The 13895-nt window shown below is 40.9% G+C and overlaps 1 protein-coding gene across 1 annotated transcript; it reads left to right on the top strand.

The window, feature by feature from the left end:
• The first annotated feature begins 3209 nt into the window (after positions 1–3209).
• slc25a33 (solute carrier family 25 member 33) lies at positions 3210–12217 on the top strand. The gene is made up of 7 exons (XM_080763295.1): positions 3210–3567; positions 6369–6548; positions 9044–9121; positions 9996–10096; positions 10278–10344; positions 10949–11223; positions 11371–12217. Exons 1-7 carry the CDS (start codon positions 3527–3529, stop codon positions 11568–11570), a joined length of 942 nt encoding a protein of 313 aa, XP_080619421.1. The 5' UTR covers positions 3210–3526; the 3' UTR covers positions 11571–12217.
• Positions 12218–13895: the final 1678 nt, after the last annotated feature.

Genomic DNA, 13895 nt, shown 5'->3' with positions numbered 1-13895 from the left:
CTGAACAACCCGGTTATCTGTCTGCTTGTTTAGATATCACCGCGCAGGGTGAGAATGTAAGTCAAATTCCAATCCTGTTCACACACCTCCAACTCCTATTGGCTGACAGAACATAAATTCACTTGCTAGTGACCAGTGGCTGGTTACTGTAAGTTACAGTACCATGTTCAGATGCCGTGTAGCGGATCATGCATGGTGTCATGTTTACCCCCTAATGACCTATACTGTATGTTTTCTGCTCTTCTTATCTACAGTATATGATATGTTGATGTTCCGGTTTTCGTATCTAATTGGATAGCTATAGCGCCCCTCAAATTTTTTCTCTTACACAAACATTGAATTCCCATTGACAATGAATGGAGAAATTACGTCATATGTAGACGAGCAAATCGGCTATTATTGTCCTACACAGTCCATCACGTCTCGTGACACGTCACACAACCATTTACTGTATGGTCGTCAATCCGCCACGCCTCGTAACACGCTATATGGCCTTCTCCATATATGAAGATCAAACCCTGCATAGCCATACATGGACTGGATCATCACCTCGATCTGCATATAATGGAGCTGGCTAGCCGGCCAGCTCAGAGTGCTCAACAGGCCCGAAAATTAGGCCTGGTCCAACCTGGGCCCTCATCAAACACTGTACCCTAAAGACACTGCCACCTTTAGATCTCCATATATGGAGCTGACCTGTTCTGACATTCCATATGTTGATCTGACCTCATCAAACCCTGTACAATCAAGACACTGCCCCGGCTGCCACCCTTAGATCTCCATATATTGAGCTGACCTGTCCTGTTCTGACATTTCATATGTTGCTCTGACCTCATCAAACCCTGTACACTCAAGACATGCCCCATATATGGCCAGTGAATAATTCATTCTGTTGATCTGCCCCCCCATGCCAAAGCGGCAGCACTCGCCCAGCAGTCTGTCGTCACCCAGGCGGATGCGTGCACATGACCTGGTCGCTTCTCGCACCCTCAGGGCGTTTTTACTGGTCAATAATGGGAAATTATGGCTTAGATAGCAGACCAAGAGGATCTGATTCCTGAAGAAGATCCTAAGGGATCGAAACGTTGAGTCAAATAAACCAGTGGAGCTGAGTTTTCATACCAGTGTTGCGGACTCTATTTTTCCCTCTTGTACTGCCTTTTGTCCAGCACCTGGGCTAGAGTGGAGGTGCATGCTCTATTTATCTAATCAATAATAGGAAATTATGGCTTAGATAGCGGATCATAAAAAGGAAGGGATGTACGCACACTGTTTCTCTGCTCCCAGGAAAACCTTTTATTGAAGTCAATAAAAGATTTTCCTGGGAGCAGAGAAACAGTTTGCGGACATCCCTTCCTTTTCATTGTAAGTATATTTTTGACCAGCACCTGTAGAATTTCTATAAATAATAAATAATAATAATAAATAATGGAAAATTAGGTCATCTTCTGTTGCCTTGCTCATTTAAATCATTAATCATCATCATTCATTCTTCACCTGAAAACGGAGTGCCTCAGTAGTACCTTTTCCCTACAGTCTACCTCACCACAAGCATAACTTTTTGGCTTTTGGGCATTCCATTATTATTTTCAATTAATTCATTTGGCACAAGGTTTGTGAGACCAGTTTGTCTTACTTCCCAACAATACGGGATGGGGATATCACCCCTCTAATAGTTCATGCAACACCAACGCCTAATCAGTATTGGAAAACACGTTTTCTAACAAGTTTCGACATTTACTTGAGTAAATATATATAATATATGTATATGTAATATATATAATAAATCATATGCATGATTTGAAGCAACATAAGAACATGCTTGAACATCTGACATTTAAGGCCTAATATCTGTTGCAAATAATCACTCCAAAATCTGTTGGCCTGTCAGCTATTATGTATGTGTAACAGAGTTTTAGGGTTCCACTTGCTCCATCAGTAATGACATTTCTTATTGGTTAGTGGCCTACTAACACTGGTGTCCACGTTTAGAGTGGTGTCAGTCTAACATGAGACATGCCTAGCCCAAATATTTAGACTCTCGTAGAGGTTTTTTTTCGATTCTGATGAATCTCTCTACGTAGCGAGATTAGTCAGAATCGAAAAACACCTACGAGAGTCTAAATGTTTGGGCTACCCATGGTAAGATGTGTTCCTCAGCACACTATATTTTCAACAAGAGTCTGTATGTTTACTGTGATACTGTGATGAATACTAGTTGTTCTAAACATGCTAAATGTACCAACATGAAGTGGTGATTTTGTACATGTTTTCAATTCATTATTTTGACATACTAAACTGTAAACTCTTTATAAAAACATGCTCTTAAGGTCACACTGTTAATTCTGTTATAGACGTGCTGAGGATTGGATGTGTTACACAGACAGAAACTGACCAGATACGTCTGTGTATTTACCAGGTACATTGTGTTGTATTGTATGTTTATTGATTGGGGCCAGTCTAACATGAGACATGCCCATGACATGCTGAGGATTGGGTGTGTTACACAGACAGAAACTGACCAGATACGTCTGTGTATTAAAGATTAAACTGTCAACAAAGAGAGAAGTTGTCCGGAACTTCATTATTCCACAACACAACGCAGATCACACGTTACATTATGGTAATAAAAAATAAGACCATAATAAGACCATTTTCCGAAATCTTACAAAACCCCTAACCTGCAATGTTATAGCCAGGTGCCCACTTTCCTGTATCCAATGGAACAACTTACAACATGAACATACTACATAACCTTTAAATTAATGCAGCACTTTTGCAGTGTGCAATATTTAGTGTTTTTAACTAGTGGGTTTAAAATTACAACTAAACCTTAGAATGGATACAGTGGCAATATTTAAACGTGTGTGTACCTATGGTGTGTACTCTGTTTTGTTGTGTTGCGGTCTGTTCAACAGACTGTTCTGTTGATGCTTATGTTACGTAACAAAATAAGTGCAACAGAGCTCTCAGGTCATCAAGTGTAACAGAGAAGAGCAGAAGGCCCCACACAAAAAAACACAACAGATCTACAAGCTAACAACGCCTCGCTGCGCGTCGCGTTGTTAGCTTGTAGATCTGTTCTGAATTTCTGAATCTGATTCTTTTGACGAGCGTTTGGTTTTGCTACGTCATGGACACACCCCCGTGTCCGGCCCCCTCATCATGACGCAGCTGCCAGCTCACAGACATCAGATCAGCAGAGTGACTCGTGAGCAGACAGTAAAGCCAGAGCTATATGCTAAAGCACACTGCCGCAACCAGGCGGAGTCGACCGCTTCACAGAAAAGCCGGTTGCTGGAAAAGAGGACAGGACACAGGACGTGAGTCAGACAGCCAGCTGCTGCTTCGGATCGGTGTGGTGGCCAGCCTTCCTTAGTTCCTTCCCCTCCCTCCCTCCACAGACAACCCTCATCAACTTTCGCTGAAACATCCAAATTCTTCCAGTCATTTACAAAGAAGAAGAGCATGGTGGCGGTGATTGTTTAAACTAAAGGAAGGAAGGAAGGAAGGAAGCAGGGCAAACATGGCACAGAAAGACACGCTGTTACATCTCTTCGCCGGGGGGTAAGTTTAGTGACATTTTATTTATATTACGGTTTCTCCGTTTGGAGGAGGAGGAGGAGGAGGAGAGAACAACGGGGTGGACGTACTGTACTCTGCGGATCTTTTTTTCCCCGTCAGGCACGTGCATGGAAGCGTGAACTCTGTCCTTCACGTGTTCGACGTTTTGTATTTTAATTTATTTAAATAATAACTAGTTATGCTTATCGTACTGCACCAGTAAGCTTAGTTTTGCTTAACTTTTGCCCTGGATAAGTTCAAATATTATCTGAACACTAGTAATGCTCGTTGTTTAGTTTCTTTGTGTGTGTGGAATACACGAGAAGAATCATTTATATTTCCACAATCCCAAAACCGGACAAACTAGCTGTCATTGCTAGCCATGCTAGCTCTCATGCTAACGCCAGACAGCTAGACAGTCACCATCTACTTCCAGGGAGTCCTTGTTAAGTTGTATGTACTTACGGGAAGGCCCAATGTTGCCTCCAGAAAACACATTTGAATGTTGGTATTTTGTGGTAGTTTCATAACTGTGAAAAGCATCTTATCCTTTCACATTAAACCACACTGGCCATGTAATGTAGCTCAATGGCAGGACGACACTATTTCGTTCCGCAAATTAGTCAAATCCGCCTCGGAAGTCAGCCATCGTTTTGCTCGTTTGTCAGTAGTCTGGTGGGTTTGATTCTTATCTCGTGTTGTGTTTTTAACAATGACATTGACAGACACTTTAGGTCAAATTTATGTAAAAATAAATAAATACAATATTTTGTTTTCATAGTGGTCTCAATGCCCGGCATAATTCGAGAGGTTGAAAGTGGCGCAGTCATGAGACTGACCTTAGCACAATGTCCTCTGCTGTTACATAATACTTACAGTTCTAGTCCTTCCATGACAGCCGGCCGGCCAGCCCTGGATCTGTACTGACTTAGCATGGCAGTGTTATTTAAATATCATATGGATGCGAAAGTAGCCGGTTTTCTGCATATATTAATGGAGTCCGATTACGTTCATCATGTAATGTCTGCATTACATTTGAATGGCTGTTATCGTTGATCAAGAACGACATGTTCTACTCTGTGCAAACAAGTCTTAGTAGGCTTTCAACACGGAGGAAAATATAGCGTAGGATGTAAATCTAATTATGAGATATATATATATATATATATTACACACACACAACCATAACTTGTTGACTATAAATTGGGAAGTGGTTAGTATTGAGCTTTATTATGATCCCAATTGTTGTGTGCGTGGCTTTGCATAACAACAGGTACTGACAGGCTGGGTTTCAAAATCGTTATGCAGCTGTCACTGTGTTGACCTATTGGATGAATGAATGGTGAACAATAAACGTTAAAGATAAATCCAATTGAGCCATGTGTGACTGCCTTTGACCAGTTCAGTTAGTTAAAAAACAAACCTGCAGGAGATGTGGCCATAGTGCCATGATATAAGTTTATAACTTATGTTAATGTGATCAAGAATTAAATTTGTATTAGTGTGTGTGTGTGTGTGTGTGTGTGTGTGTGTGTGTGTGTGTGTGTGGTTAATACTTAATATTAACATATTGTGTAATGTTCTCAAATGTATAGAATACATGTAAGGCAATGTTTCAGTTTAGATTTTTTCTAGATTCGTTGTTTTTATGTTGTGTTTAATGTTGTAAGCCTGAAGGGAATTTGACTGCAACTTTTGTTAAGGACAGCTTTCCCTACAGAGATTAGAACCAACCTACTGCAACCTAACCTAGTGCATGCTGATGTGACATACATGCAGTCATTTCAAAAGTGTAACATACAGTCATTTTAAAAGTGTGTTACATTATTTCACATGGCCTATAATATATGCCCTATATCATTATAAGGAGAAACAGGAACTTCTCTTGAATGCATGTCATTATCCCATCTTTGGGATCGGTGTCATGCACACAACAGCTCTTCTTTGTCACCTCACTTCAGCATCAGCAACATTTGTTTGTCAAAGTAGCCTAGCTGTGTGTGTGTGTCGTATAACAAGTCCACATCCAAAACCATGATCAGATTTCGGACCATGTTACGTTCCATTAGATGGAAAAGGTGCATTGTTTACAGATGAATGGGTTCGTGGCTAGGTCAGCTGTATTGGACAACTTTCTTCAGACACAGACAGTAGGCCAGTACAGTAGAGTAGTAGATAATCTGACTAATCTGATTTAAACGGGTCAATGGCAAGGTGGTAGATCAGATTGCTTATTAAGACTACACTACTAGTGGGAGGGGAGCAGGCATTGGATAGTATAAAACAAAGGAGTTTTAACTGCATAATGTTTTCCTGGCCCATAGCTGTGAGTAGACTTGTCAAATGGTGTGTTTAAACCGGTATGGTCCTTTGACTCCTTTCTATAAGCTGGGACTCCTTTCTATAATCTGGGAAAGGTACATCTATTCTGAGATGTCCCTTCTCACAGCAGCAGTGTCTGAGCCCTCATCAACCTTTTGTCTCTGATGTGTTGATTTGATACAGTGGCAACAGCAGAGCAAATGGAGAGGAGTCATTATTTTACCACAACTGTTCATCACCTAGAGCTGCACAGCTGTGTTTTCATGGGAAAGTAATTTCCCTCTGCTGATGTTGATTGTAGTCTCACAATCACAAATCTCAGGAACACACTGTTCTAAGAAGTTTAGGCGTTGTCTTAAATAGTAAACAATATGTAATGTGATATGTAGTCTAGGTTCATTGCATTGTGTCACTCACACATACCGTATTCCACGTTGCAGTCCCTAATCCCCATGTTTGTGTAATTGATCTGTTGTTTACAGATGTAGTGGTACAGTGGGAGCAATCGTGACCTGTCCCCTGGAGGTACTGAAGACCCGGTTGCAGTCCTCTGGCCTTAATCTACGGCCTGTCTTCCAGGTCCAGCTGGGTACTGTGGGTAGTACCGGAGTCATCCGGCCAGGGCCAGGCACTGTTACGCCTGGTCTGCTTCAGGTTTTACGGTAAGACTGATGTTGTTGGTGCTGTTGCAGTGCAGGGGCACTTGCTGTCTCTTGAGGCAGTTATTAGTATTTTTCCACTTGCAGACAGCATGTTTTCTTTCTTTCAGCAGGGTACACCTTTTGTTCGCCAAAACTATTATGCTGGGAAGGGCATAATTATACAGCTGATGTCTTGCTATAGTCATTAGGCACTGAGAATGTGGGAAACACCAACGTTGCTGTTGTGTAGGAGCATGCCATGTAATTGGGATGCAAACCTGGTTAAATAACATGTTTTGGGGGAACTTGTGTAAACTCCAGGGTTTCAGGTCCAGGGTATGCATTCAAGGGCTTCTTCTCTGCTTTCCTCTGCAGCCTTCATTTGTAGGCCATAACGCCTGTGTTATGTAAGGAGATGAGATTAAGTACAGTATCCTGCTATGATGTAGTTCTCACTTCTCTTTAACAACTGTACCAGGGAAAGATAAGATATTATGCCACCAAGTTCAGAGAGACTGAAATGTAAGAGCTCTGAAGTGCTTGGCCACATGCGCGTTGAGCTGTTTTGGGTTAGGGTAGCTTGCACGCAGCTACACATGTACCATGGAAGGAAGTTGGGACATGCAGTGCATGAGGTTTTAGGTGTTATGTTACAGTACATGGACTAGACGCAGTGGTTCCCAAACTGTGGTGTGTGCACCCCTTGTGGTGCGTGAGCGCCTTCTACGGGGTGCGCGAAATGAAAAGGCTAATGGTGGTGCGATGTCATTTTATATTATGCCAATATATGACAAGTATATGCAGAATATAGCCTATGCTGCATATATATGCCATATTCAGATTCATATATGTGGATAAATAGGAAATATACTGTGTCTCATTATAGCATATGCAATTAATACTGTATTTCCATGTGGGGTGGTGCATCAGCTAGGTCGGGAAGTAACGGGGGTTGCATGACCTAAAAAGTTTGGGAACCACTGGGCTAGGGTGGTCTCAGTTGAACTGGAATTGACTGGCAGTCAGTCTGACAGCCCTGTACCTAAAGGCCTACTAAATGTGATTGATGGCATGTATTTATATTATTATTTTGAGGGGCGCTAGCCCATCATATGACCAGCTTTGAGTATTTGTGTAAACAATGAAGACAAAATCAGACCAATCTGAAGTGAGTGGTGCAACAGCGCCCCCTGTTGGTACCCTAAACACAGGGACACGGACACTACCAGGGACAGACAAAGCTGGGCATTGGAGTGGCTGCACCCTATGGTTGCACCACTCAAATGTGTAAACCCAAACATTGATGTATGATGATAAGAGCGCCCCTCACTTCACACGGGTGTGATTATTTACTTTAACTCCATTACAATGTCCTAAACTGTAAGGATGCTATTTGTGCATTTCACAGAATTGGGATTATAGTTGTGTGTACCGATGAATGACATCGAGTCACTTAAGGATCTCTCTCTTTACAATTTAGCAGATGCTCTTTTTTTTTTTTTTTCACTTAATTTTTATTGAAGAACAGACACAAACAAAAACTCAACTAACAAGACAATACGGAAAAGAAAAAGGACAAAAAGTAAAAGAAAAAAGGGCTGCATTTTTCATATTACAATAAACATTCATTGAAATTCTATTGCAATATCGCTAGGCTGAGAGAAGAAATTCCACTTTTCCCATTTTTTTTATAGAATTTATCCTCTTGTAGTCTCGGTATGAATGCTAGTTTTTCCATAGAATACAGTTCCTCAATAATGTCCATCCATTGATCTTTCGTTGGTGGGTCCTGTTGGTACCAGCGTTGTGTGATTGCTTTTTTACTTGATGCTAAGAGGATCTTGATTAAATATTTATCATGTGTTAGAAACTCTTCAGGGATATTTCCCAACAGTAGAAAAGAAACAGACAGAGGTATCTCAAAACACAGAATGGTCTCCAAAGTGGAGTGAATATCCTGCCAGTATTTCTGAATTTTAGGACAAGACCAGAAAATATGAGCGTGGCCCGCTTCCTTGTGGCCACATTGTCTCCAGCAAGGCTGTTTAGCAGATGCTCTTAATCCAGAGCGACTCTTTTTCTTTTGGTTCACTGAGAGATACACACAAGATGCATATTGTATAGAACCGGTTTAGGTTTATTAGTAAGTACGACTTGTCTACCCTTCCCCCTTCACCTCGCTCCAGTCTGGCCAGTTTGTCTGCTTGGAGAATGAGGGTCACTCTGCCAATAGTTGAAAAGAACATGTGGCAATGGCCTCCACATGACAAAACAAGCATACTGAGGAGATATGTTTCATGGTGCATTACCTGGGCCAAAGACAGTTCAAGCAAATATTAGGAAGAGGGGGCATGATGTTTGGAATGGATTCATTCCAGTAGTAGTGACGTTTTCAGACTTTTTGTGAACATAACACAGACTTTGTTTATGTAAAAACATATAATGAAGTCCTGGTTGTCAGTGTGTCCTGAACTAAAGCTAAAATAATATTTTTTCTCAATGTTGTTCTATTTCAGGTCTATTCTAGAGAAAGAGGGACCAAGATCACTCTTCCGTGGCTTAGGGCCCAACCTTGTCGGTGTGGCCCCCTCCAGGTACAGTAACACCAATGGTTACAGAAGGCATATACAAATTATATGAAGTCCATTGTCCACTGTCTATATCTTTGCTCGGATCCATTTGGTTGTGGTTGTTAGAAGAAAACAATGTGTCTGTTAAGTTTTAAGTGTTCCTGTAACAGTTTCCTGCCATTGCTGCATAAAGTTAATACAGGCTAGACTAGATTTAGATTTAGTTCAAACAGTGGCTTGTGAAAAGTGATGTTCCCTTCCCTTACAAGTAGTAAGTGAAGGTTCAGCATTTTCTGGGTCTGATAAAAGTTTGACCCTTGTGCTTATCTGTGGAAAATATTAACACACAATAACAAACATATTTTTAAAGTTGTACTTGCGTGGAATGCATGCACTGGACAACTAGGAAGGAACACTGCTAATGCATACTATATAGTCTAGACCTCAACTATAAGTTAACATTTGAGACTGAACTGAATTACCCCCCCCCCCCCCCCCACTCACCCGCCTGCCATAGTTAATGAGTAGCGAATGTATGCTTATTGATGAGTGAATTGGCTACTGGTCTGATCCACTAACTACTTTGGAAAAGCCAACGTTCAGACCGGCACCAGGCCCATCGCTGCAGCCTAATGCTTATTCAGCCCATTCTGGCACTTTAACAGGCTGTTCCAGAAGCATAGCAGAGAGTGCGGACAGAGGATACAGATGACTCTGGACACACTCTGTCAAAGGCTCACGTGTGATCTTTACATAATCACATGGCAGTTCTAAAACGACATGCCCTTATTAAAGATGTATTAATAGACTTGGGCAACACACGTTTGTCTTGGCAACAGTTTTTATTTATTTTTTGCTGTGCAGATGTCTCATTGTTTTTGTTTTTCTTCTATTTTAGAGCCATCTATTTTGCTGCGTACTCAAAGTCTAAAGAGATGTTCAATGGGGTGTTTGTACCCAACAGTGGACCGGTGCACATGTCTTCTGCTGGGTTTGCAGGTGAGCCATGTGAATGTTGCCCTTTGTTTTCCTTATCGAATGTCTGCCTTATCGAATGTGAATTAGACACAACGTTGTGTAACGGGTCTCCATGTTGGGTTTTTGCTACCCGTGTGAAAACCTAACTGTACATCACGCTTTCAAATGGAATAATTCAGTTTCCCCCCCCCCCCATCCATAGCCTTTGTTACAAACTCCCTCATGAACCCTGTGTGGATGGTCAAGACGAGGATGCAGCTGGAGAAAAAGTAAGTATAACGCTTAACTTCCACTCCGCCTCTGTGCATTCATTATTAAAGTGTGCAGAGATTCCAGACTTATTTTAATATTTTGTAATGCCTGGGATTATTTGAGACTTTGACGCCCCCTGGTGCATTGTGGGCCTTCTCTACGATGCTGTCCTTGGTTTATGCAGTGCATGCAATTTAACATGTGACCATGTCTGTAAATACACATGCTGACGCATTATGGTGCGCTCAGAAGAAGAGTCTATATTTGCACTGCCGGTGTCCAGTACGTGCACAAGTATCATGTTAGGTCACACGATTAACTCTGTTAATGAATTAAAGACATCGTAAGTGTGTGTGGGGGAGGTCAAAAATAAATGTGTCAAGTGATTTTTATGATCATCTGTGTCAAAGATGCATCTAGAAGTCCCTTTTGTCATTAATGTTTTCCTTTTATGCTAATGTCAAGAAACAACTTTAAAAACGTATTATTGAATAAAGCAAAATAAATCGGCTATAACCAGTGAGTAAAGGCTGCAAGAACTTATTCCTTCAGCATCATCATTCAGCATCTCTGATATGTCTTGTTTTGACACTGACACCTCTTACCTGTCTCACCCTTTAGAGCCAGGGGAGAAAAGAAGATGAACGCACTGCAGTGTGCCCGCTATGTTTACAGAACAGAAGGTATGAGGGGCTTCTATCGGGGCCTGACGGCATCCTATGCTGGCATCTCTGAGACGATGATCTGCTTCCTTATCTATGAGACACTGAAGAAAGAGATCGCTGAAAGACAACACCCAAATAGTGTAACGGACAAAGGAGCAACAGACTTCTTGAAACTTATGATGGCAGCTGCTTTTTCGAAGGGTTGTGCTTCCTGCATAGCCTACCCACACGGTATGCATAATATATTATATCGTACAATTTATAATATTGTTGCATTACATATTTTATTTGTTCATCCATTACAACTGGTGTTCTCTCATTTTCTGATCTATGAAGTTAAATGCATTCGTTTTTTTTTTACCTTTCTGTGTCCTGCAGAGGTCATTCGGACGAGACTGCGGGAGGAGGGCAGCAAGTACAAGTATTTCTTCCAGACGGGGAGGTTGATAATGGTAGAGGAAGGCTATTTAGCCTTTTACAGAGGACTGATTCCACAGCTGATCAGACAAATCCCCAACACAGCCATCGTTCTCTCCTCCTATGAACTCATTGTCTACCTGCTGGGAAATTCAAAGTGACAATGCGTTTGAAAGTTTGTCCCATCAAATGATGGGAGGCACACAATACCCAAGGCACATTGGACGAGAGACATTTGAAAATGCAGCATGTTGCCTTTTTTCACTTTTTTTTTCTTTCAATGGGCTGCTATAATGACTGTTTTTTTCTGGTGGAATTTGAAGCAGGTTTTACTGTTATCCAAAGACCTACGTGTATTTTTATTTTATTGACGGCATGTCATTAGAAGGGTATCCGAATAGCTCAACAGTTGCAGTACTGTAGTGTTAAGTTAACTAAATTATTTTATGTATTTGTTTTTTGTTTATTACCACACTTGTCAGTTTTCTTTGCTTATCAGTTGTGAATGTATAGAGAACCATCGTTGGCAGGTTAATACAATTGGGGAAGGCATTCTGAAAAGTACTGTTCTTGGAAAACCACCACCATGAGACTATAGTGAGATTTTGTTTATAATTTCATTGACACAGAGTGGTGGATTTTGAAGTTTGAATTATATCAGAGTAATTAATTTATCATATTTTTCATTATCTACAGGCTTATCTGTATAGTTCGATTGTTAAAAAATATGCTTATCTTTTACAATATAATAAGAACTTGAATGCTTATTTGACCAGTGGCTCAATAAATTGCTTCAAGAAATTGTCAATCATTTGTTGGGATAAACCTATTGTAAGGGTAAGCAACAGACATGTTGTGGTTACAATCCTTTTAAAACCAAAAGGACTGTTAACCACTTCAACTCTATACTTTGTTGACTGGTGTCTCCCAGCTTTGTCCTTGGACCCCTACTTTTTTCTCTCGACTCCAAATGTCTTCAACAAACATAGCCGATCTACAAACTCACAAAGTGTCCCAGTGCAAGACATAGTGGGCATGTAGATTAGCTATTTTTGCAGAATGTTCACTAATGACATGACTGTCCAGAATAGTCGCTAGCGTTCATGTGGTTAAGCACAGAAGACATTTGTCAAAGTGAATAGCTCTTAAAATATGTGGTGCATTGCATGGTAGCCTGATTGGATGGCCTGTCCAATGGGCCTGTCAATTAGTTGAAGTAAAGATATCATGATTGAATGCAGATGAACGTAGCGAGATGAACCTGGATAATTTGGAGATGAGCCATAATTCCACAATGTAGTTTATAAATTATAAGCAGGCTTTTCATGCATATTCTCCTTAGAGTATAAGATATTCTCCAACAAGCTTCTGAATGCCTGCTCAGCAGTGCACTGGATAGAGGCTCTGTAGTTTATGATAAATACTGTATGAAATGAAATAGAACAAAGTGAAACACTATCACTGTTCCTTTCTTTCCCTTCAGTTTAAGTGTCTGCATGCTTATGCTTATGGGGCTGCAGCTCAGTGACCTTGTGGTTTGAGTGTCTGCCCTGAGACTGGGAGGTCGGGGTTCGATCCCCGGCCGGCTCATACCAAAGACTGGTAAAAGAAAAAAAAGGGAACCCAATACTTCCCTGCTTGGCACTCAGCATCAGCGGTTGGATTGGGGGTACGTCCCTGCGACATACTAGCGTCATGTCCAGGGGGACGCCATGGCTCGGCAAGGCTTACTTGCTTATGATAACCAACCACAGCTAAAGAAACTTTAATGAAAATAAGAGGACTGTCACACTCACATTTACACTGGAACACCATGGATGTATATTTTATTTTATAACAATGCTTTTAATACTACCCTCCACCTACTCACTAAATTACAGTCAAATCCAAAGTGTTAATTATCTATTAGTGTAAAATATTTACATATACAGTAACAGTGAAGAAATCATTTGTCGACATGGCCAGAATTATTGCAAAATACTCTTGCTATGCTCCACCACCCGCTGTACTATGAGGTGATTCATAGTAGCCTACATCGGGTGGCTCCACCAACCAGAACTAGATTCTGCCAGTTATTGTAGCAGTAGCTGGTGCAAGCTAGGGTGTTTTCTACATGAACAGGGAAGGAAATAAAGCATACTGTAGGTGTTGATGCGCACATCTTTCCTTAAAAAAAGAAAGAATAAAAAAAGATGTACATGTTATTTTTGGTTGGTTTTCCATTTAGATTCTTTCCCCCAAAATAAATATACTTAGGCCTATTGCATTGCAAGTACAACAAAGATAAATGATGAGGAAAAGGCATGCATTATAAATACATTATTAAAGAGCAAGAAAGGGGAGGTATAATTACCACATCACCATAGACAAGTTACAGAAGTTGAAATACACTATTAATCAAGAAAAACACTTGAAAGAGTTGAAGCCACTGTGTTATTAGAGAACCGAAGGTATGGAGCCCATATCTCCATGAAGAGTGAAGCATA

This window comes from Protomyctophum bolini (assembly GCF_963924005.1).
Source record: "Protomyctophum bolini genome assembly, chromosome: 5".
NCBI classification, from domain to species: Eukaryota; Metazoa; Chordata; class Actinopteri; order Myctophiformes; family Myctophidae; genus Protomyctophum; species Protomyctophum bolini.
This window is presented reverse-complemented; position numbering and strand designations above follow the sequence as displayed.